The sequence below is a fragment of the Nematolebias whitei genome, chromosome 11, assembly GCF_014905685.2.
Source record: "Nematolebias whitei isolate Nwh7 chromosome 11, NemWhi1, whole genome shotgun sequence".
Taxonomy (NCBI): Eukaryota; Metazoa; Chordata; class Actinopteri; order Cyprinodontiformes; family Rivulidae; genus Nematolebias; species Nematolebias whitei.
Window position 1 is genome coordinate 18,143,492 of NC_056508.1, and position 26,264 is coordinate 18,169,755.

At 41.1% G+C, this 26,264-nt stretch overlaps 1 protein-coding gene across 1 annotated transcript in view; it reads left to right on the forward strand.

The window, feature by feature from the left end:
- plxnd1 (plexin D1) overlaps nucleotides 1-26,264 on the forward strand; it is a 115,668-nt gene that overhangs the window by 28,739 nt on the left and 60,665 nt on the right. Inside the window, exons 7-13 of the mRNA XM_037684712.1 lie at nucleotides 134-242; nucleotides 7,693-7,792; nucleotides 10,790-10,888; nucleotides 15,365-15,454; nucleotides 15,647-15,755; nucleotides 17,999-18,156; nucleotides 22,544-22,689. Of these exons, the coding sequence (XP_037540640.1) occupies nucleotides 134-242; nucleotides 7,693-7,792; nucleotides 10,790-10,888; nucleotides 15,365-15,454; nucleotides 15,647-15,755; nucleotides 17,999-18,156; nucleotides 22,544-22,689 (811 nt within the window). The remainder of the gene's footprint in view (nucleotides 1-133; nucleotides 243-7,692; nucleotides 7,793-10,789; nucleotides 10,889-15,364; nucleotides 15,455-15,646; nucleotides 15,756-17,998; nucleotides 18,157-22,543; nucleotides 22,690-26,264) is intronic.

The window sequence follows — 26,264 nt, forward strand, 5'->3', positions numbered from 1 at the left end:
CTCATAACGCAGCATACTCAGTAGCAGCAGAGCAGCACTGCTGTCTACTTTGTCTCATGACGGCGATATCATCTCCAAATGCTCCTGAGCTCAACACATGTAGCGCTCAGTTCACCAACCTTTGTTTCTGCAGATCACCTGACTGTTTCTGTGGCGATCAAAGTTAACGGCACGTCTGTTGTATCTGGGAACTTCATCATCTACGACTGCGAGAGGACTGGAGCAATACACCCAAAGACACCGTAAGTCTCACCTTTGAATACGTCTTAGAGTTCACGATGCTTGGACAGTGCCAAGTGTCATTGTTTAGCTTTAAATCCAGATTTTTACAAAGAGGAAGCAGTGGTGGAAAACATACTCAGACAGTTTGATACTTTTAAGGGTAAGGACAGTGATTTCTGTGAAAAACTAGCTACTTTTAAAAATTAAATCTGTTTATTGTATCGAAGTAGTGATTGGCAATTTTGCCAAAAAATGGCCTCCACCATGAAAGGTCTCTTAACTGAACCTTTATTTAACCAGGTAAATACTAAAGAGTTCCCAAATATATGTTGCAAGAGAGGCCTGGGCCTCACGGCAGCCCAAACATGCATCTTTTTGGACTATTGGAGGAAAATCCACTCAAACATGAGAAGAACATGCAAACTCCACACTGAAAGGTCCTGGGTCCAAACCGGGGACCAAACCCAGAACCTTGCAGCTGTGAGGCAAAAGGATTAACCACTATGTGCTGCCTAATCTGAGTTATTGTTCCAACTGACCAGTTTTTTTACAGGATAAACCTTTGCAAAACAAACTGCTCTACTGTTTATGTTAAAATAGAAATGGACGAAGCATCTCTGCCTTGATCTGTTCTAAACTGAAGCCAACATGTTTGTAGTTTGAAGTGCCGCCATATTGAATATCTGGAGCAACATCTGTGCACTAGATACATGGGGCTGAACCACAGATAAGAAAGTCATTCCTGCTACTGGTACTGGGCCTGATGTCTGCCTCAAGTACTCATACTTGTACTCATAAAAACATACAGATACTTCAAACCAATACACTTTTATGCTTAATGATGTCATGTCCTCTTCCACTAGTAACCAAAGATAAAAATTTAAAAAATACCATAGTTTGGAGATATTTTAAGATAAACACAGATGCAGTTAAGAGTCATACTGTGTGCAGTGTTAATAAAAGAAATGTGCTTTTAAAGTCATAGTGCAATGTTTAAGTACTAACTCGATAACTAATCTGTACTTAGTATCAGCAATTACCAAAACTGAAGTACGTTTACTTGTACTCAGTCTGAAAAAAACTAGTATCAGGACATCCGTACTTCATACACATCCTTGCAACTCACTAACAAGTTGGCACATTCTCAATCGGGGACTCGTTTTTTGTGGATTCACCTTTTGTCTTCTGGTCCTCCTCTGGTTATAATAATACATTGTGCTGGATAATACAAGCTGTGCCTATCAGATGGAAGAATAAAACACAGTTAGACTGGTAATACTCTGATTACTCTGAATGGCTCAGTTGGTTAGGACTGTCACCTCACAGGTTTGAAACTGCCTAGGGCTTCTTCTGGGTGGAGTTTGCATGATCTTGTATGGATTTTCTCTGAGAACATCCAGGTTGGGTTAATTGGAGACTAAATTGTCCCTGTAGGTGTTGTTTGTCTGGTGTACCCCATCTTCCACCGCTCATTGATTGCTGAAGACACCAGCTCCATATGACCCCGAACAGAAACAAGTCAGTATAGAAAATGGACAAATGGGTAGATGTGTCAATCAACACTTTACTAATAATTGATTGCACTTTTCCAAAAGTCTATATTTCCATTTTGGTTTTGCCTTCCAATTACTTCTAATCTGGTCCCCCAAAACCTTCAGCCCCTAACAACCAGCTTTATAATAAGTCCCTTCAAACAAACCTTCTTAAAGGAGACTAAATACCAACAAACTGCACTTGAAGCAGTCTCTAAACAGTAAACCTTAACCAAAATACCAGCCATTGTCCTTTGTGACATTTTAGATCTGAACACACAGCTGGACGGAGAAGGCAAAGCACAGCTTCTCCTCTGTTTGTCTCTTCTGTGTCCCCAGTCTCTTCATCAAATGCTTTCTATTTCAGCCACGCTGGGGAAACACAGCCAACATGTCCTCTTGGAGGGCTTTTTGTGTGTTTGGCTTGCTCCGGGTTTCTCAGTGCAGGATCAAATGTTGGATTAATATGCTGTAAACGTTAAGCCAAAGGAAATTAGATATGTATGTGTGTTTGATCATGCCCTTGTTTGTTTTTTGTGAAGGACTGTGACTTGTATGGCCTGGTCACAAAGAAGGTTTTCTCATATCTGGAGGCAATCCAGCTGGCTTCCTGCTGCATGTTGGAGGATTCGCTCCATCTGATGGGCAGATCTTAGACTTAAAGCACCATCAACACCAGCGTGTGTGTTTGACTGATTCTCTGAGATGAAAAAGCGTTTTGGTTTCTCTCTTTTGTTCACTTTTTAAAAGCAGTTTCGAGGTGTGAACAAAGCGGCTGCAGGTACTTGCGTGCAAGACTGCGTCCAATATGTGCACGTGGCCTCGGCTCCCGGTGAGGTCCAGGAGTGTGAAATTAGACGACGGTTTGTCGAAGGTGATAATGAGCAAAGTGCCGTTCTCACAGGATGAGCATTAGGATGGAAACTGCAGACCTGATATATTCAGTGATCAGATTGGCTTCATGCCGTTTTTAAAAAAATGATTATTGTGACTTTAGTAAAACACTTACACCCTCAATCAAAATAAAGATTTGGTTTGGTTCTTTAGGGAAAAAAAGGCATAAATCAAAGTTTTATTGAAGGGTGAGGAGAAAATAAATTGTCTTCTAATGGGACATGCATTTTTCTTTTAGTACAAAGATGTCTTTTAGTTATAGACTACATGTCTTTGATGTTTTACTAATGTCTGACTAATGGCAGGCTTTGGTGCATTTTTCATTAGACGGAAATGATTTATTTTTAATGAGACGCTTTTATGAATAAAGAAAGCCTTTGTTTTCAATCAAAGTCATCCTCACATGACTGAGTCGTCACTAGATTTAGTTAAAACAAGGCAAAAATAAATTCAGACTCAATTTTTGATGTAAAAAAAAGACTCAAATTTTACTGAAGATATTCCAACAGCTGGTCACAGCAATGTGTTTGTATTGTCTCACACTGACCAGAGATTGTGACAGGTTTTTAAACAAATACCCAAAGAATTTTATCTTTATGGCCAGTCCCCATAAGGCTAAGGCATAAAACAGCAGAAAAACCTCAGCAGTTCAGTCACTTTAGCAAACATTGACCTATACCGGTAATTTTTCTGAGACTATTCCCCAACACATATTTTGAGCGCTAATTACGCAAGATTGTTGTTTAATATTTTTGCCATTAATATTTAAAATAGGCCTGTCACAATAAACAATAAATCAATTAATTGCATGATTAATGAAAATTATGGACCTCATTTTCATTTATTTGCTTTATTGTTTCTTCATCTCTCTCTTTCTACTGAAGACACTGGATGACAAAAGACTCAACTCTGGTGCGCTTCACTGAGCCCCCCCCCCCCCCCTTCTCTTTTACCTTTAAAATCCGTTTTAATCGTCCAAAATCGTGTGTTTGGATCGTCAAAAGCAGCTAAACTGAGAAGCTAAGCTACGAGCTAAGCTAATAGGCTGACCTCGGAGGAAAAAACTTTCGTTTTGTCGAAGCTCCAAAGTTCACGGTTGAAACCCGTGCCTTTGTGTAAAAAGTTGTTTTTCTCTGAAAAAAGAAGCTGAGAACTTGTTTACTGATTTTTTATTAAAAGCTTTGTGTGAAAAATGTGATGCTAAAGAGCTCAAACCACACCGAGCGTCCGCCATTTTGAGAACTGAAGAAAGGAAGGAGAGACAGCTCATGTCACGTCAAGGGGCCTCCCTCCCATTTTTCTTAAAGAGACACGCTGCTCGCTCCCTCACTATCCATCCTTCGGTTCAAACAGTCTTATACTGCCATCCGGTAGTCGATAAAGTTTCTACACTCAAAACAAAATCAACATTTCTTCTTAAATTTTACAATAATTACAAATTATTGTCAAATTTCAAACAATATTATTGTTTATCACAATAATTTCTGAAACACTCACCCAGTAAAATTTGTTATCGTGACAGGTCTAATTTGAAGTCAGTTTTTTTCTTTTAGAGTCAGTCTAGTTTACGCTGTCACAGATAAACCTGAGCTCAAAGAAAAGGTGAAATAATTCTGTCAGTTTCACAAATATTGAGTTAAAATTTGATGTGCTAGTAGCAGAGAGTCATTCACAGCAATGAAATCATGCACTATTGCACAATACCATAATGAATATTATGTTTTATTCAAAGTTTGAATAAAACAACTCCAAAGTTGTCATTTGTCAACACATGATGATCTTAGTCTAAAACTCTTGTATGAAAGGCGGTGGCGATTTAATTAATTTAATCCATATTAGTAGATGACAAAAGGCAAAAGACAGAATTAATTTTACATATTTGGTCCCTAAATGGGCATGCACATCTGAATTTGCTCTTTATTATCAAATTCTAAGTGATTCGACTGTTGCTGCAGGCGCACATAAATGTGTAAAAATTACATTTAAGACTAAATGAACAGATGATAGGTGTGAATTTTAGCACAGTGGCAGTTTTTCTTTTCTCAAGTACAGATTCCAGATTCTTCTTTTGTTATATTCACAACTATTCAAAATGTTCTGGCCCCCACTGCTTCCATGTTTATCCTTGATTTTATTTTGTTTATGTGTATTTCTTTTTCCATCGGTGAGTCCAGCAAATGACCAATAGTGCATGAAATAAACCGAAGTGTGATGCAAGATGTTCGGCTGGGGTGTTTTAATAACGTTCCAAGTGTAATAAATCAGGGCGAACGTGCTCAAAACGAGCTGCGATCAGAATATTGTTTACTGGTTTGTGAAGAACGACAAGTTGTTTCTCTGTTTATAATAAGACAGAGCTAATCAGAGAACGTATTCGTCTGAGGCTGTGTTTAGACAGTTCTCCTTCAACACACTCAGAGTGGTCACTGGGCAAAGTGTTAATGGCAACCAGACGATAGCATTCCAGTCTCCAGTCTCAGCCCAGAAAGACAAACATCCAACCGGCCTTCTTCTTCTTTGGACTCAAACACTTTTTATTCTTTGTTTCAAGTCGTCTCTCGCCTGGCGCGGTCCTCTCTAACCGCTGCCCTCTTTCAAACCGTTTTGTGTCGCTCACCCCACTGAAAGTGATCCTTTTCTCCTGGTCGTATTTCTCTTTGACAGAGACGTGATTGAGGATGTGTGTTTAACCACTGTGTCCACTGAGAGGCCCTGAGAGTGCCAGGCTCTCTGTGTGTTTAGTGTGTGTGTCAGTGGTCGTAAGGACTCGGGCTGGGCAGTTTCGCAGGGTATTTGCTGTCAGAGTTCAGCCGAGCAGAGAGAGTATGCATATACAAACTTTTTTTATGTGTGTCTGTGGGAGGTGGGGGTTTAGGTGTGTTAGTGGGACAGAGAATGGAATCAGAAAAAAACAAGAGAAGCTGCAGATGATAAGAGCCTTGAGGGGTCCGTCTGCTTCTAATCAGAACACACGCATGTTTCAATTACACGTCTGCATCCTCTTACACCCACCTCCGCCTAATCTGGAGACCCCCTCAGAGCGTTGCTATCACTCCAGGCACTATCTTTCTTCGTGTGGGACATCTGTCTCTTCCCAGAGGCGATCTGGTGATGCACACTTCACTCACACGTTCTATTTGAGCGTCTCTTTGTCAGGTTTTTGTACACTTTTAGATAAGAGTTACCTCGTTAGGCTGTACTCAGGTGAGCATGAACTCTTAGATGGTAAAGGGATAGTTTGGTCATTTTGAGGTACAAACTATTTACAGTGGTCCCTCATTTATCGTGGGGGTTACGTTCCAGACACATGGGTGAAAATCCATGAAGTAGGAATGCAATATTTATTTTAGTATTATATATATATTAAGGCTTTATAAACCCTTCCATCACTCTTGTAATGTTCTTAACAATGTTATAAACCTACATAATTTTAACCACATACATATATGTACTGTACAGTACTATGGGGTGCCATTTGTAAAGTTACAAAGTCAAAAATTAACAGCAATATTTTAGTTTATTTAGCCTTTCATAAGAAAAGAAATAGTTTTTTTTATTCAGTCATATTTTCACCATGTTATTCATACATTTATAAATGTCATAGTTCCCAACTAAATATTTAATTTACAAGCTAAATATTTAGTTCACAAACTAAATGTTTACTTTACAAACTAAATATTTCACTTGCAAGTTAAATATTTAGTTAGTAAACTAAATATTTAGGTGTAAATTTAATATTTAATTTCCAAGCTAAATATTTATTTTCAAAACTAAATATGTAATTTCTAAGCTAAACATTTAATTCCTAAACTAAATATTTAATTTGCTAGCTAAATATTTAGCTCAACATAAATATTTATTTTCCAAGCTAAACGTTTAATTTCCAAAATAAATGTTTAATTTACAAACTAAATATTTAACTTGCAAGTTCAATATTTAGTCTGTAAACTAAATATTTAGTTTGGAACTATGACATTTATAAATGCCTGAATAACAGTGAAAATATGACTTTGAAAAAAAACTTTTTTTCTTATGAAAGGCTAAAAATAAACCAAAATGTTGCTGTTAATTTTTGACTGTGTAACTTTACAAACGGCACCTCATAGAGTACTGCAACATTTTATATGAGTGAAGATACAACTTGAAGGATGAGTTCAGCTTCAGGATTATTTGTGACTTTCCTGCCAGTTCTATGAGTTTAATAAATACATCGTTACTTCTGACTGAGTGTTGCAAAATTACTTTTACTACATCGGTTTCTCCGATAGTGTTTGCTCTCTCCATTGCTGTTCTTTGAATTTCAGCATAAAGCAGCGGCCGGAAGTACTGTTGGCTTCTGGGCCGTGTAGTTCTTTTGACTTGTGTTACATTATAGGCTTATTGAAAGAAAACTAAAAAAATGGCAGCGACCGTCCGAAGGTTTTTATTTTTCCCTATTGGTTGGTTCCCACTCCCGTTCGCTCCTGTTAACTTTTTATCCCGTACCGTCCCAATCACGTAATATTAAAGTTGACATTCGTGTGTCGTGTACAATCTTACCCACGACAGAGTGAGTCCGTGAAAGTCAAACTGCGAAGACTACGGTAGAACTATTCGACAGAGCATCATTTCACAATGCCTGTCCCTTCAGGACCTGCTGACGAACCTTATGTTCTGAAATATCTCAGTGTAGGTTGTGTAAAAAATACCTCCATCCTGCTTTAGGAAGTCCATAAACAAGAGGCAGCATGCAGACTCGTGCATCATCATTTAACAGTCGGAGGGTTTGATCTGGCCTATTTTGACCTTCCTGTCTGAAGAATCGTTATGTCCTCTGCTGCGACTAATCATTACTTCATTTTATTGAAGCTCTTTGATGCCTGTAATCAGTTCAGCCTCTGAGTTTGTGTTGCGCTCTGAGTGACTCACAGCGAGCCACATACTCAACTTCTGCATGGGAACGGATCATAGGGAGATAATAATGGAGTGGAAAATGGTCCAGATTTGGCAACCGCTGACCCTGCTTCTATATGTGTTTGTGTGTCCTCATTTTTGATTTTGTCAGATGCATGAGCTGCCTGAGCACGAGGTGGAAGTGTTACTGGGACCAAGAGAACCACCTATGCCTCTCCAACAAAGAAGAGTCAAAGCCCAACCTGATAGAAGTGAGTATTTATGATCTATGAAGCAGACACATGCCTAGTGGAGGTCGTGGTATCAGTGTCCTAATAGTCAGACACAACCCAGACTCTGCTGGAACAAAACAAGTTTTCTTTAATAATCTGACTCCAGACTGGTGAGGCAAGAGCAACCAAGGGGTGATTCACTGCGGGGTTACAGTGTCTCAACTACAATGTGCAGAAATGTTGAAACCAGCCATAAAATCTCAGGAGGGTCTGTTTTTACAGACTCATAACAGGCTAATGTGGCGTTTTAAAGCTCCTCAGTCCGGCTCTTAAGTTTCGCTTTCTGGCAGATTTGTGTGACGAAGTGAAAGAGTAGATCCACTGTGCTCATACTGGTGTAGGAAATTATAACCAAACGTCCAGACTGCTTTCATATATCAATTTTTGTTTTGAGTAGACGTGTGAAGAGAAGGATTTTGTAGATATATATTGAGGAATATAAAACCATGTGAAGGGTAAAAGAGAAAATTAAAGAGGGGGATTCATAATAGTGTAAGGGGGAAAAGCGTCAGTGAAAAGAAAGAAACTTAACCATAACAGTTCTGGCCTCGTTGCAACAAACCACTGCCATCTTTTTGGACATTTTCCTGACAATGTCAAGATTAAGTCAGCTATTAAACTGTTTGTGTCCCGTTTAGTTTTACTCCAGGGCCAAAATCCCATGGCCTGCATGGCCCGGCACATTTTTCCTCTCAGGGTCTGATTCAGCTCACACTTCTTTTCCAAGTTAGCTGGGAGAGGATGTGGCTCACAGTCTTCTGATCTGCTGCTGCTCTACGTTTCTTTGAAGCATTTCATTGCCATGACTGTGTAATAATTAGTTTTACATCACATGACCTTCTTTTCATGAAGCAACAAACACATCACTCCATCTTTAAGGCCAATGAAGGGAATCTCCATTAGACTTGCCATTTTAGATTAAAAAAAGGAAAAGGGAAATCATTTATGTATGAAAGCCTTGTGCTTTTTAAGATACTTTGAGTACCGTATTTTCCGTATAAGTCACTCCGGAGTATAAGTTGCATCAGTCAAGAAAAGCATCATGAAGAGGAAAAATATGTACAGTAAGGTTCACTTAATACCACTGACCCACCACATTTATTATACATTTATTTAATGGTCAAAACAGCTTAATTTCACCTGGGCAGCACCATCCATCCATCCATCCATCCATCCATCACGGCCAGAGCTGCCAGCTCTCCAGTGTTCCTCCGCCTGCACCAACTGAGTGAAGTGAACGTGCACAGGAGGACTCGTTGTTGCAATTATTAGAAATTTAAAGCATCAATCAAAAATTGTGTTATACTGTAAATATGGGGGGAAAAAACATATATACGTCGCTTCGGCTTGTAAGTCACAGGACTGACAAATCTATGCAAAAATCTGCAACCTATACACCGGAAAATACGGTATTTAAAGTAATAGCTCAAATACTGGTCATTCTGTAGTACACGATATAGGAAATAGTGCACATGTAGTGCTTTATTTTCAGTTTGAAACACAATCTGAATACAGCATACTTCATATTTATGTGTGAGTATTCAGGTGTCGCATAAATAAATGCCAACAGGATATGCAGGAATACGCACCTGAATGTGAAGTGATGGACGTGATTTTGGGGGTTTGGGCTGAGAAAATATAAATAAAATGATCTGTATTCACTATTATATAATTTATTTACACATATTTGTTACACATTTCATTGTATACAATTCATTTACAAAGTCACAAGCTGCAGCTGTAACTTAAAAAAATAAGTATACTTAAATGATGAATGAGTATTTACCTACAAAGTATTTCTGTTCAGAACAAATGTTAGTTGCATTGGTGTGCACATAATAAAAACGAGTCAACATGTCATCACAACAGTTGAATTATGACTTGTTTTATATTGTGTATCACATATTTTTAATGTTTCGTATTTAGGCTTAAGCATTTTCAAGTTATTTTCTGTTCACACTTTTCTAATATTTGCACTGCAGCTCATGCCGAGGAAGAGACAATATGGAGCTGTCGGAAAAATTCATTTCAGTTAGTTTGAAAATCTCTTTGTAAGCTGCGTACGTTAGCACTACCCTTCATTAGCTTGCTGTCTTGGCTCGGGCCACAATGCTTTATGGTCTGTTATGACCAATGAGGAGTGGCGGCGCAGAGGTTAGAGAAGGTGGGTCTGTGATCGGAAGGTCGCTGGTTCGACTCCCTGGTCTGAAAACATCAAAATGTGGCTGGGATAGGTGAAACACCCACCCCTGCCTCCACCCTCATTTGCCCCACTCTGGGCCCTCAACCCCCAACATCTGCTCCCCCGGGCGCCCTAAATAGCAGCTCTGTGCTCCACACAGAGGGCTGTGGTAGCTCAGCGGTCTGTGGTAGCATCGGGAAGGACATCCGGCATAAAAATAATCACCAAGTCTTCGTGTGACATAGTTCACTGTGGTGACCCCTGAAGACAAGAGCAGCCTAAAGAAGGGACAAATATACACTGTATATATATAAAACAACAACTGCTGCAGTGTACAACTTCTGTACACTACGTTTATTGTAACACCAGATGGGTTTTCAGGCACTTTATATTGAACAACTGGACAATTCAAACATCCTTTTCCTCCAAATTGAGGTAATTCAAAGTACAACAGATAAAATATTAATCGTTCATAATTGATGTTTCCCAAAAACCTGCTTTAAGTTATCTAAATTATCCCTTTAAATTCTAAATCCTGTTTAAACATAAAATAAGTTGTTTTTATTAGGTTGTGAGGTCATGAGGAAGCCATAACAGCCTCCGGTGGGTCTGTTTTTCTCATCCTTCATCGTCTCTTTTTGAAGCTATTGTTGTTTCCTTCAAAGCGAGACTTCACCCTCTCATTTCCTTCTTGTCCAGATAAACAGGACAGGTATTTTGGGTTACGGATGTATGCGTGGGCGCCATTGTTTTCTCTAACTCCTGAACGTCACTTCCTGTCCCCCTCATTCCAGAGTGCAGCTTCCTGTCCCCGCCTAATCGCCTCAGAGGTTCCTCCATCGGCATCAGGAGAGGCCCAGGACTTCACCCTATCCCTGAGCAACATCCAGGAGGTATGACAGACCGCCTCCAGCTACGGAGCCCATCTTGGATCTCCTCCAACGTGCATGTTGTGAAAATGATTGGAATAAAACAGAAGCATATGGCGTGTTTGCTTCAAGCTGAGCTAAAAACAGATGAATATTTGTGTGCTGGGATTTGGGTCAATGAGTGAGTGAAACCTGAGTCTGGCTGAGAGACGGATGAGGTGATGAGGAATGAGCTTTCTGCTCAGCTGTCTGGGCATGCCAGCCCTCATGATGAGTTGTGTCTTTGTCAGCGCAGTGTACAGCGTGCAGCAGGCTGTGGCAGAGGCTTAATTTCGCTCACGCTCATTTTCATTCAGCCAGATCAGTTATTCTCGTAGCTAATCCACGCTGACCGAGCCAGAAGCTGATCCTGCAGAGAGGATGAGGACGCCACTGCTAAAACATTCCAGCGCCGACTAGTTGCCAGGCGTGGTCAGTCACACGCCTAACCCCGGCTGGCCTCCCAATACGTCTCCTGGTGTGTTGCCATGGTGACAGACATCCGAGTCTTACACACAAACACACACACACGTCCTCAGGATAGCCGAGATGAGGTCGGCCATTCATGCTGCTCTTAATTATGAAAGTTTATACAAAGTGACGTTGTTTGACAAACGTCTTCATCTCGCTCAAGTCAGTGGAGCAGGAAATGTGCTGTCAATCAAACGCTGCCTCGCCAAAACACATCAGCGTTGCTCCGAGCCTTCTGGGAATTCTTGTGAATAGGTGTGAATGCTGTCTTCGGAGGAAGGGGGGAAAGTTAGCAATCTGTAGATAAGAAAAGGATTTTAAAACATTTACTAATTAAAGGCTTGGCATTCCTTGAAGAAATGCACATGGCCCGTTTAGTTCTAGATTAAGATCATTTTATTTAAAGAAATCACAGTTTTAGCCATTTTGGTCAAACCCTGAAAATAATGTTATATGTGATCTCATAACATGGCAAGATGTCAGTGCATGTGTTGTGAATGACTCTCAGCTACTACCCTATTATTTTAGGTCAATATCAATAAAACTGAGTTTCAGACATCTTTGTGTTTGATGATTGGGGCTATTCAACTGGCGGCCCATGGGCCACTTCCGGCCCGCGGGTGACTTCAGTGCGACCCACCAACGGGTTCATTTTAAAAAATTATTTACAGTAGTCCCTCACTACTTTGCGGTTCCTTTATCGCAGACTCGCTCTATCACGTTTTTTCATAATGAGATTGGACATGACACAAAATTGACTGATTGATGAATGAGCCGCAAAATCGACATGAAATTTTTATTTAAAATAAATTACATTAAATTATTTAGCACCTGCTGCACATTTGTGCAGCCCAGAGCTGCAGAAAAAGCTTCCTCTTGTACCTTTGTGCAGCCCTTACTGCAGGATAAACTTCCTGCTGCAGCTGATCAGCTGTTCTCCGTGCACAGCGGAGAAATGGGCGTGGCCAAGAGCGCTTGCAGGTGGAAAAGAGCAGCGGAGGCAGGGAGCTGACATCATGACATTCTTTGATCTTTTAGAGCGTTTAGGGTTTAGAAACATTGTTTAGAATATTGCAAGAGGGTGGGAAGAGGCAAAAAAGCCTTTATACATACATACATACATATATATATATATACATACATACATACATACATACATACATACATATATATATATACATACATACATACATACATACATACATATATATATATATATATATATATATATCAGAGTCAGTCAGAGTTTCTTTATTGTCATTCGCACCTCATGTGGTACATGTGGTGGAGCGAAATTATGTACACAGGGTCCCAGTTACATCCAACAATAAAATGTCAGAGAAAAACAGTAATAACATCTAAGATATGAACTAAGAAAAACATCAACTAAATATACACTAAGCACTCATAACATAAAACATTGAACATCAGCACAAACATGAACATGAGTCTGTGAGCAGATGTGCACGCATGAACACATCAACATTGAAACAGATCAGCAGCAACATGAAACAGATCAGCAGCAACATGATATGGTTTTTCACAGTGATTATTCTAGTTAGAGATTCATGAGTCTAACAGCCTCAGGGTAGAAGCTGTTCCTCAGTCTAGTGGTTCTACACTTAATGCTCCTTAACCTCCTTCCTGAGGGGAGTGGGGCAAAAAGTGTGTGTGCTGGGTGGGTGGGGTCCTTCATGATGCAGGTGGCCCTCTTCCTGCATCTGGAGGTGTAGATGTCTGTGATGGTGGGGAGACTGATTCCAACAGATTTCTGTGCAGCCTTCACCACTCTCTGCAAAGCTTTTCTTTCTGCAGCTGTGCAGCCTCCATGCCACACATTGATGCTCGAGCACAGGATGCTCTCCACTGCACACCTGTAGAAGGAGGTGAGGACTGAGCTTCCCAGACCAGCTCGCCTCAGCCGTCTGAGGAAGTAGAGTCTCTGATGAGCTTTCTTGATCAGGCTGGTGGTGTTGTTGCTCCAGCTGAGGTTGTCATTCATGTGTACACCCAAGTACTTGTAGCTGGAGACCACTTCCACCGCAGATCCTCTTATGTTCAGGGGGGTGTAGGTGTTTTTGTTCCTTCTGAAGTCCACAATCATCTCCTTTGTCTTCTTCACATTGATGTGAAGGTTATTCTCTCTGCACCAGCTCTCCAGGTGTTCCACCTCTTGCCTGTAGCTGGACTCATCATTGTTTGTGATGCATCCCACCACCGCTGTATCATCTGCAAACTTTACAATGTGACAGCCTGGATGGATAGCTGCACAATCATATGTGAGCAGAGTAAACAGGAGGGGACTCAACACACATCCCTGAGGAGAGCCAGTGCTGAGGGTTATGGTGGAGGAGGAGAGGTTGTGGATCCTCACTAACTGTGGTCTGTTTGTTAAAAAGTCTAGTACCCAGTTGCAGATGGAGGGGCTTAGTCCTAGTGTGGATAGTTTGTCCATCAGGGTTTGGGGGATCATGGTGTTGAAGGCGGATGTGAAGTCCACAAAGAGCATACGGACGTAAGAGTTTTTCTGCTCCAGGTGGTTGAGTGCAGTGTGGACCACAGAGGAGATTGCATCCTCTGTTGATCGGTTCTCACGGTATGCGTACTGATGAGGGTCCTCGTTGATGTTGATGGTTGTTTTGATGTGAGTCATGACCAGTTTTTCGAAGCATTTAGCGACTATCGGGGTGAGGGCCACTGGCCGATAGTCATTCAGACCAGTCACTGTAGAGCTTTTTGGAACTGGGATGATGGTGGCAGTCTTCAGGCAGGTGGGAACCGTCTCCCAAAATATATATATATATATATATATATATATATATACATACATACATACATACATACATATATATATATATATATTAGTGTATATATGTATAAATACTAAAATAAACTACTAATTACTACTTGTAATTATACTATTTCGTGTTTTTTCACTGATCGCAGGGCTTGAGGGTACAGATCCCCCACGATAAACGAGAGACTACTGAATATATATTTATGTGGGTTTTGGGTTTGGGTTTTGTTTATTGCATTTATGATTCAGTGCAATAAAACAAATAAATTTAAAAGGTATCAGATCATTGTAGTACTTGATTTATCCACATACTGATTTTAATTGCTGGATGTCCGGCCCCTGAGCTGCTGTCTTTCAGTAACTGTGGCCCCCTGAGCAGTTTAGTTGAATAGCCCTGGTGTACACAGCTGTGCCCCGCACACCATCTTGAAACCTGAATCTTATTTTCGCTCATTATCTGTAAAACATTTTGAACATTCTTGTGTTATCGATAAGATCATTTGGCTGTGGCAGGCATCTTGAATTGGGTAACTCCAAAGAGTGATAAATTGTAGATGTACGTCCAATAATCATTTTCTGAAAGTTTCATCAAAATCTGTGGTAATAATAAACAAATAGAAGTTTGTCTTTTATTATTTTGTCTACGAAAAATTCCAGGGAATTTTTCACAGCCCACCGGATTACAATAACCTGCCAGAGGCCCAAAATATCCTCTGTCTCTGGTGTCAGAAGTACAGGGAAACAGTGTCGGCATGAAGAGGCTGATCAAAGTGGAGCGTTTTAAGCTGGATGGATTTACAGACAAATGACTTCTTCCACTTGAAGCACTTATCCTCTACCTCTCCCACCTTCCTCTGCTTCCCTGTCATCAGCATCACATATCCTGGCTCAGAAAGACTCAGGGCACTTATTTTGTGAGGAATAAATTCACACTCATTATTCCGACTCCCAGATGAGTTGCAGAGGTGTGGGAGTCCAGATGTTTATGAATATGAAATCTGAACGTATTTTCTGGCAGCCACAATTATCACAGGCATGAGATGACGATTGTTGCCAGGCATGAGGACTCTCTGTATTATTTAGCTTTTTGTTTAGCACTAGCGCAGAACTTCTGTTCTGGGAACAGCGTAGTATCACTTTGTGCGTGATGTAGATGCTTCATCTTGTTTTGAAATGAGTGTTGTGCACAACAGAGGGAGAAGCTGGACTGTGACTTTGGAACAGAGCAGCGCTATGAGGCCGTGTGGCTGGACAACTCAACTGTCAAGTGCACCGGCGTGACGGTAAGTACAGAGCAATAACTGCTTGGGCAATTTGTGCCTTCACTGTGCTCAGTGTTATTAAAGTCAAACCTTGTGTAATTATTTTAAACCCCTGTTGTTGAGTTGACTAAGAACCCATCATTATGTAGCACTACAGTAAGTGGAGGCAGAGATGCTGAACGCTGATACCACCTTATCTTTCTGTTCACTTAGCTGTCCACCAGTCAGAGGAGTCAGGTTTACCACCTCAACCTCAGGAGGAGAGGAGACTTCAGCAGTCAGAGGAAGGATATATTTCTTGACAGCCCTCAGCCCATGAAAGGTAAGACCCATGATTAAATAGACATGCAAAAAAAAAAAAAAAAATTCCCTTTATGTGCTGCAGTCTTTCCCTTATCTCGGCCATATTTGGATTGCTAAGACCACTGTTGAGAAAAACATCTATATTTTGAGAATCCACCTCGCCTGGTGTGTTCGGGTGGAACTGAGTGAACCTGCAGACAGATGGACAGTTTTAGATTCTTTCACTTGTAATGATGGCAGTTTGGGCATTACAACACATAATTTGCCAACAACCAATAATTTACCATAATGTTATATTCTGCTAACGCCTAATTACACATAATAATTACAGAACAAGAGGAGCTGCAATTTCAGGTGTTATCGCTGCCTCTTGTGAGCGATATCCAAAGCTATTGTTTCAAATACAATTTGAGCTCCATGACGACAGGGAGGTGATGAGAAAAGACGCGCGCGTTATTGAGCTTGTGGGGCAGCTACAACAAGCGAAGTCACGGCCCGTCCCAGATGTGCCATTTGCAGTTCATGTGTTTGCCGCAAGCGAACAACAAGCCTGCGCCGCCACTTAGACAGTTCAGCAGACAGGATGGTGGCATCGCAGCACGCACAGTCATCAAATTTTAAAGTGACACACACTTTATCACATGCATGCAGAGGCACGCTCTGTAATGTGTGCACAATCACTTGCACAGATGTGCATGGAGTAATACAAATGGGACGTCTCACTGGGAGGCATCTTGGAACACGGAAATAATCATCTGTTTTCTCTGGCTTTGTTCTCTTCCACTCCGCCAACTCTTTATTTTGCTGGTTTATTTTTATAACCATGCATATATCATCCTCCAAATGCTTTGTTTATTTAGAGCACGCAGGCCATATGGTTCATGTAAGCAATGAAAGAAAAAAAACTTTCTGAGTGCACCTTCAGACATGATTTGGAAATGCTTTATCAGTGGAAATTTTTTTTTTTTTTTTGCAAAAGTTTGCTTAAATGGCGTCATGGGGTAAAAGAAAGTTCACCCTCTTTCAGTATTAGTGTTTCATGTATCAAGACGTGATAAAAATGTATTTTTTTTCTGGGTTCTAAAAGTATTTATTGTTTTCTAAAGAAAATCCAAGTGATCCCAACTGATCCCAAGATGGAAACATTTAAAACAGCTGCCAATCTTCCCAGGATGTCCAAAATTCACCCCAAGGTCAAACCATGCAATGCTCAGAGAAATGGAAAAATATGATGTGTTAAATACCTTACAATTTTTAATAAATCAAATTATTAGACTACACCTGTTTTGTGTAAGATGCTATGCGGTAAATAAGTTGGAGACAGGTGCGCAAAATTTACAGAAAAAAGGCTGTGTTGTTGGCATGCACAAAAAGAGGCAAATGAAAGTTCAGGATCTTTTTAACATTGTGTCTGGGGTAAATCTAAAATGCTGTTAAAAACCTGCAAAAGTGCTGTGTCGTCATCACTGGTCCAGATTGCTGACAAATACTCGATTAAAGCATAAGTTGCCAGGGATGCTGCCTTCAGGTCTGGCAACTCACAGGAGCTGAGAAGGACAAGGAAAGAGCTGGTTGCTGGTATTAAAAGGGCCAAGGCCACAAATATACAGAGGATTCAGGGTCATTTCTCCTCACAAGACCCATGGAGCATGTGGAGGGGCATTAAGTGCATAACAGATTATAAGGGCAGGGGTGTCAGGCAGGACGTTGAGGAGCATTAAGTGTAGAACCACTAGACTGAGGAACAGCTTCTACCCTGAAGCTGTTAGACTCATGAATCCCTAACCAGGATAATCACTGTGAAAAAAAAATCACTGTAATGCCACTTTGAATGATGGTATGTGCTGCTGACTATCCATCCTGCTGATCTCATGCTGCTGATTTATCTCATGCTGCTGTGTTCATGCATGCTCATCTGCTCACACAGACTCATGTTCGTGCTGCTGTTTGGCGTATTGGTTTCGTACTACTAGTGTTTAGTGTATTCTTAGTTTTAGTGTATTTCTTGGTTCATATCTTAGATCTTATTACGTTTTTTTCTTTTACAATTTATACTTTTGTTGGATGTAACTGGGAACATGTGTACACAATTTCATTCCACTACATGTACCATATATGATGCGAATGACAATAAAGAAACTTTGACCTTGACCTTAAAGTTGCCAAAATTGCACAATTTGTCACCAGAAGTATTAAGTTCCTGTCGAACTCTGTTTTTACAACTGACTTTGTGTTTTCACCCTGCCTCTCCTCTCCCTCTAGTGGAGGTGTACAACTGTGGAGTGGGCAGTTCGGACTGTTCCCAGTGCTGGGGCCGTGAGGATCAGGGACATCTCTGTGGCTGGTGTGAAAACAGCTGCAGGCTGAGGGGTGACTGTCAGTCTATCAGGGACCAGTGTCCTGCTCCTGAGATCCACAAGGTGAGATTACTTCACTAAAAGAGCTTGTATTCATCCGCCACACCCCACGCATCTCTGTTCTGTGGCCTCCTGGCTCCGGTTTCAATTGGTAAATCATGAGGTCACTCACATGCTGTGACACCCCCATATCCTGTCTGTCCCGTGTCAGCTGCTGAAGAGATTCCTGTTCAAAAGGGTCCATTTCGTAATAATACTAACACTCATGGGACACAGCCGAGAAGATCTGTAATCACTCGGGAGGGCATGGGAACGAACACCTTCTGCCCTTCCTAACAACAATATGTGTGTTTAAACTGTGTGAGTTGTGGTTTGGGAGCTATATGTGTTGAACCACAAATGCTACAAAAAGGAGCTGCCATAAGGGATTCTGAGCTTTCAGCCGCAACAGAAGCAAAACCACATTATTTAAAGGAATTAATGCACTTTAATCCAACACAGGAGCTAATTGTGGTCATGTCATCACGATCACTTTCCTTAACAGAACTCATTTGCACGCTCATGTTTGTTTGTTTGTCTAACTGCAGGCCGAGCGTATTTAAAATGATTCCTTGAGCTTTTTTTCTGCAGCTTATGGCAGCGCAGCCACGGCAGGCGGTCATGGGAAGCACGGCTCACATGAGAGCCAGTCGGGCTGAACTTCCTGTAGATAAAACCTGGTCGGCCCAGGAAAATAAGCAGGCAGAACAAAGCAGGCAGCACACACACTCTCTCTTTCACAGACGCACACACACATAAGCCCACAATCTGTCACACAAACTGGCCATATTGAAGCATTCACGATTTATCCTTCATTCTTTGTAGCTGTCAGCATACTGTGACTAACAGGATGCTCTTTGAGCGTCTAACTCATGTGGACTTCTTACGTGACTGAAGTTAGCCGAGAAGAGACGTGTGTGGGTAAACCATTACTGTGAAACTCTCTCACACACACACACACACACGTATTCCCCCACTGGCTCTCTGGCAGGAGAGGATTCAGGGGCTGTGGTTCAGTCGGGTGTGTGATGCAACACTTTGGCTGCCGTGTTTTCCCAGAGAATCCACGGGGGTTAGAACCAGAGTACTCCAGATTACTGAAAAAAGATCTGATCTCCCTGAACACACACACACACACACACACACACACACACACACGCACACACACACACACACTGACTGCAGCAGCTCTTTGCTATATCTTGAAGAGGGTGCTGCTAAGATAATGAAACTAGTTTGTCTTCACTCTCCTACGTCACATACAATCTCCATCGCAAAAAAAAACTTGTGACAAAACGTAATATTAAAATGGAGGACTTCGTTATGTGCAAAACTTTCCCACCTTACCACCTAATTATGAAAAATGAATTTCTGTTCGAAGCCCCGCTGGCAGACAAAGGAGACATTTATCTCCGCAGGCTCTTTGTTCTCATGTAACATGTAGCTGCTGTAAAATAACATCGTTTGGCGTCCAAAACAGGAACTGATAAAACACCTTTTTCACGTGTGAAGAAAAAGGACCTGAATGGTTTAGGGGAGAGAATGAAGAACGTAGTGGACAGAAAAAAAACGAGAGGCTAAAGGGTGCAGTAAGAAGCTTTTTCCTGTTTTTGTCTTCACATCCTCCTTGGTTAGCGTGATGCACAGGAACTGGACTGACAAGAGGAAGATGAAAGTGCTGATTGTGAAAGAATCTTTTCGGTGCAGAAACATAAACAGAAACTAAGCATATGGATTTTATCAGTTTGATCGACAATCCGGGGCCAGATTTGGATACAGTTTGTGTATACACGCTACATTTAGTTTGTGAGGAGTCGTTTCAGCCCTCGTTCTGTTTGGAGGTTTTTCAGAGGCACACTCACACCCTGCGATGTCCCTGGAGGCCTGGCAGGGTTTGTGCTGTAAATCAAGACTCACAGACTTGTAAGAGGTGTAAATGAATAGCACTCAGGCTCATGTAAAGTCAGAGCTCCAAGGCACCGCATTCTGAAAATAAGTACGATAACAGTTTTTGGGAGGTTGTCTGAAACGGAGTAGTGTCTTTTGTTTATTCTCACAAATAAATTAATATGTTTCAAAGTTCGTGCTCAATAATCCAGGTAAAAAAAATCCGGTAAAGTTTAGTCAGGTCATCTGGACAATTTTTTTTCTTTTTTTGAGACGTTTCGTTCTTCATCCAAAGGACTTCATCAGTCCGAGGAGCCACAACAAACTGAATCCCACAAGCAGCACATTCCCATAGTGGACCAACCAGTTTGATGGTGATAAAATGGTTTCTGGGGCCCGCCCTCCCCCCTGTCGACTCCTCAAACCATCTTATCACCAGCAAACTGGTTGGTCCATTATGGGAGTGTGCTGCTTGTGGGACTGAGTTTGTTGTGGCTCCTCGAACTGATGAAGTCCTTTGGATAAATTCAATTCAATTAAATTCAGAATACTTTATTAATCCCAAAGGGAAATTAAATGTTGTTGTAGCTCATCATCCTGGTTTCATTAAGAGTTGTTGTAGATACTGATGGCTGTGGGTAGGAAGGATCTCCCATAGCAGTCCGTCCCGCAGCGGATCTGAAGAAACTGGCTGCAGATGCCAATCCATCCACCCGGACCCAACGGGCCTCTCGGTCCTCCTGGGCAGCAGCGGCACCAGAACGTTGAGCAGATCTCCTCCCTGAGCGATGGCCACTCCTCTCAGCAGCTTATTGAGCTCCTCATCATAGTAGACAACCAACTTTAGGTGTCAAGGGATCGTCCTGGTCTTCTTGTTGTTTTGAGCCACGTTTTCTGACAGCTCCAGGATCTCAGCAGTCACTCAAGCACCTCCAGCAGGTAGACGGAGATGCATCCATGGCGCCTCCTTAACAACTCATTTGGGATTTTGTGCTGTATTTGAGGTAATATTTGAGCTTTGTGATGTTAATCAGCTGCTCCCGGTTGTAAAACCCACCTTGTCATCATGGTTACACTTCATAACAAATGTCCTAAAGTAAAAAGGTTTCAGTAAAAATCCTTCCAGCTGCACAGCATCCAGTACAAGAGGAAGTAATCATCCAAAAAAAGCCATTCAGAAAATATAGGAATTAAAGCTTTCAAAAGCAAAATCCCAGAATGAAAGTAACAACTACTCTAACCTTGAGCGGCGCAATTCTAGAACAAACGAAGGATGAAATGTCTCAAATTTAAAAAAAAAAAGAAAGAAACCGTCCAGATGACCTGACTGAACTTTGTTGGATATTAACATGCTGTTTGTGCAGCACAGGTGTGTGTTTGATATAAGAAGTGTAATTGAACTGCAAGTAGATAGTCACATGTGCAAGAACTTAAAACTACACAAAAACAAAAGCCTCATTTCCTGTGCTGCCAATCTCACAGCAACACATTGATTTCAACTGTTTGTATTAAAAGTAACACAAGCTTTCTTTTCCCAGCTGCCTCTCCCTTTAGCTGGTTTATTTTATCTGTGCTGTTGTTCCTTGTGGGTATGTGGCTGTCGAGCCAAACCTCTCACCTAGACCAAACAGAAGGGCCGGTTTTCATCCCTTGTCTCAGTTCCTGATAGAGCCGGAGCCGGGCTAATAACACGGAGGGGTCACCGCGACCTCGCCTCAGCCTGGAGGTTATTCTGAGCAACGAGCTGCCGGGACAGCCGCAGTGGGGAGATGTTAGATTTCTTCTGTTTTTAGTTTAGAAGATGATATCTGTCAGGTTGTTGTGTTGCAGTGACTGGAGCAGCAGTGGTCCTCTCGTTTTCTGCTCATGGCTTCCAAATGGAGAGTTACGAGACCAAAGGGCTGAAATGACGCGTGAGAGCCTCTGATCAGCAGCAGAAACAGAGCGGAGGAATTTGACAGCGCAGACGGACACAGGAAAAACAGATGAAAGGAATAAAAAGAAAATCTCTGTGCATTAATTCCCCTGTTGAGGCTTTGCTCTCTTACCACCATCATCAGCATTCACTCCCCTCTCGACACTCGGTTCTCTAAATTGCCTCCCCACTCGTCCACCTTTCTGCTGTGCTCCACACCTCGCCTCTCCAGCCCTCACTTTCCCACTCTGTGTGTCTCTTGTGGGATGTGAAGGGGCCTCTTAGCCTGCTCTTTATTTGCATGTGCTGTAGAGGATTAGAGGCTGAAGAGTCTCAGACAGGCACAGTTAAGAGTCTGCTTTGTGTGTGTATACCTAAACCGTGCGTCTGCTCAGCTGGATCCTTGTCTCTGTCCGTGCCGCTCTCCACATCCCAACCAGAGGCGGCGTTTCCGCTCCTTTAATTCTCGGTCGTGTTAATTATCACCCGTCATTATCTGAGTGATTTTTAGGGTGGTAATCTACTTATGAGCCCTAATTTATAGTGCGTGTTACAGCGCCTTCATAGGCTTTTCTTTCCCTCTTCATTTCTTCACTCTGTCTTCGTCAGATCTCCCCCCTGAGGGGCCCTGCTGAAGGAGGGACCCTGCTCACAGTGCAAGGCAGGAACCTGGGTCGAAGACCTGCGGGAGTGCACATCCTGATAGGCGATGTTCCTTGTGACCTGCTGCCTGAGCGTTACACCGTCTCCGTAGAGTAAGTGTCACACAAAACACTGTTCTTTACTGATCCACCAGCTGTATGACCCTGAGCGCCTGCTCAAGGAACGGGGTGTTTTTACAAAGGTGTGTCGTCTCTTGACTTCTGGCACCTCGCGCTCGCTTGATGACTTCATCAACACGGTTAACGTGGGAAAAAAATGTCAGAGAAAAGTTCTCGCCGTGCACGTCGACAGGGTTTTATTTAAAGACCTGTTAAAATATGCAGCAAGGTTGCAGCCGGGACTTGTGATGATAGGTGACAATTACCCGTTGTCATGGTAACCTGCCATGCTTTCAGGCAGGTGAGCGTTCAGGTGGATGTCGAGCAGAAATAGATGCACACAAACAGAAAAACTAAGTGAAAGATTAGTCACAGTTACTGAAAGATATCCTGACGTGTTCATTTTAAGCAACACTGTGGGCCCTAAAATCCCCTAAACCAGAGAGGAAAGTCAGAGCTGCTTATTTTGAGTAAAAACAGGAAGTAACCTCACCCACACTTCATTCGCAGCTAGACAAAAACATAAAAAAAAACCCACTTACACAACATTTTAGGCACTCCTACAAATGTTTAATCGTCTCTAATTTTGGCGTTGCTTTATTTCAAGAGAGAAACCAAACTCCATATCCCATGTTTCCAGGTCTCAGGGGGAAGTGGTGGATATGTGTTGTGAAACATTAAAGCCGTGCAGCTTTATGTGGCTCGAACAGAAGCCGTGGGAAATCTGCTAAACTCATAAATAAAACCATCGGTGGAGTGTGGAGGGAGATTATTAGACTTCTGTGAAGCGTTCCTCGTTGCTGTTCGAGGCGAGCAGCTCGATATTACTTCACTTCTGTCACACACAGATTTTATACCAAATTCTTAGTTATCACTGTGCTGCAGAAGAACAAGAAGAACTCGTAAATACAAACTCTGGTTATCATTTTTATTTCAGTCTAGTTACCTAATTGAGATGAAAGTTGTTTTTTGTCATATTTATGGGTGCAATAGTATAGAAGTTCAAACAACCTCACTTTAATAGTGTGAATGTTTATGAAGCATTCACACTATTGTGATCTATTTTTCCTCTGTACATTTTTTACATCTTTCTCGTACCACAATCTTTGTACTATTTCAACAATTCATAAATCAAAACATTCAGCAGAACGGTGCTATGACTTTTGGTATTGGTGCAACTTTAGCTTTTTGAAATGTTTAGCCTTTTTGGCCACTTGTTGTCTCATAGACAATGAATTGAGTTCATTTTACATCCTTCAGATCTTTAGATCTGTTTACAACCTTTTACTGCTCCTTTCACATTTTGTTCTGGTTCATCTTCTTTCAGCTTCCTTGTGCACATTTAAACATTGTTTCAGCTAATTTCAACTGTTTTGTGATCCTTTTAGATTCGTTCTGCAAACTACAACATTTTTGTGCTTCTTCTAACTTATTTCTGCTAATTTCAGCTGGTTATGCTCCTTTCAGCTTTTTTATGCAAGTTTCAGCTTTTTCTGCTTTCATCTACTATTTACTGGTAGTTGTTTTATGCTAATTCCACATTTTTTGCACTCATTTCAACTTTCTTCAGTCTAATTCAGCAAAAATGTGCTCTTTCTACTTCCTTCTGGTAGCTTAAGCTTCATTCTGATTTTTTAGCTACCTTTCAGCTGTTATTTTTGCTAATTTCAGCTTTTTTCAGATAATTTATTTTTTGTGTTCATTTCTGCTTCTTTAAGCCTAATTGGGCAAACGTGTGTTCTTTCTGATTTTTTTCTGCTAATTTAAGCTTCTTCTACCTTTGCAGCTAGCATTTTAGCAGTTTTTAGCTCATTTCAGCTGTTTTAAGACAAATTCAAGTTTTTCTTGGTGATTTCTGCTATTTTCAGCCTAAGTAACATTTCTCTGCTAATTTCAGCTTATTATGCTCCTTTCAAGTTATGCTACTTTCAGCTTTTTCAGCTATTTCCTTTTTTGGGGGTGGGGGGTGGGGGGCTCATTTCAGCTCTTTCTGCTTCTTTCTGGTAGTTTAAGGTTCTTTATGCCTTTTCAGCTATTGTTGCTAATTTAAGCTTTTTTAATTTTTAGCAAATTTCCTAATTTTTTATGCTAATTTTTGCTTCTTTAAACCTAATTCAGCAAATATGTGTTCTTTCTGCTTTCTTCTACTAACTTGAGTTTGTTCTTCCATTTGAGCTACATTTCAGCTGTTTTTCAGCAAGTTCTTCTGCAATCAGCATTCACACTGCATTTTCATGCACACATGCAATTTCTCCGGTTCTGTTTTGTTTTCGTCTTTTTCAAGTTTTACATCAAAATGTGCAGCTCAATCAAAAACAAGTGTGCTGTGATTTTTGCTCGCAGTACATCATGCAGATAAAATTTGAAAGTATATAAATTTATTCATAGATAAAAATGAGATTTTGGACAAACATAAAAGCACAGCCCTCTGTGAAGCGTTGCAGCTCAGTCGTACTTCACAGTAGAGACATCAATCAAAGTACTGACGGGTCACAGGAAGTTGGACTTTTCGTGACTGAACCAGAATGTTTAACAGGTTTTACACAGTAGTAGTTAAAAAAAATGCAAACTCCTTTCACTTTGATGACCTCTTAAGTACAGATGAGAAGGTTTTCTCTCCGATCCTCTCAGAGCGCAGTGTGGACTCAAACTTCAGAAATATTTTTAACTCAGTTTTTGTTTTTATTCAAAACTAGAAGTGAATGGTCTTTGTAAGATGTCATATTTTCTACATAAAACACTGGAAAAATAAAAATTAGACAGAGTTTTCACACAGCGACTGTTGCTTTGAGGCTTATTTTTCAGTCTGTTTTTGCCTGCATCCCAGGGAGTGAGAGCCACAGGTATGTGGTTACCCTGGCGACCATAATGAGCCACCAGCATATTTTTTTATATATATCTTGATTTTCTTTACACTTGCTATACAGTTTATTAATCAAATTTCAGGATTTTTTTTTTAATAGCTTAGATTATAAGTTTATGTTGGTTTGGCAAGCAGCTGCATCGACACTTTTTAAATTTTCTCCAGAACTTTTCAGAAATGTCCTAACGTGCAAATGCTCTCATGTCAGGCTGTTACATGGTACATGTGTAGTCTTCTGTATCAGTCCTTATTAAAGCTGAAGAAGCTAAAGAGGAGCTGTTTGACTCTGCAGTTGTAAAAGCTAAAATCACAGCAAAGCTGTTGTTCCTGCAGCCACATCTCAGTGAAACGCTGTAATTTTAACAATGTTCCAGCTGCGCCCTTGTCAGTGCTCCAAGGTCGTTGCTTTTTTTCTATTTGCCGAGGATTTCATATTTCCTGTACTGTTCAGGGAGAATATTTCCTTCAGCGTTAGCTGTTGTTCTGGTGTGGTTCTGCATCTGTGAGCCGCCTCTTAAACCCATCGTGGATTTGGGGTCTTGTTCTGGTCACATAATCCCAACCAGCATGATGAGAGGAGTTTTAACAGGGAGGAAAGAAATATACAGAGAAAACTGTGACCAGACCTTCCTCTAACAATGAATTCTGTAAGTTTAGAGTATATATATATATATATATATATATATATATATATATATATATATAT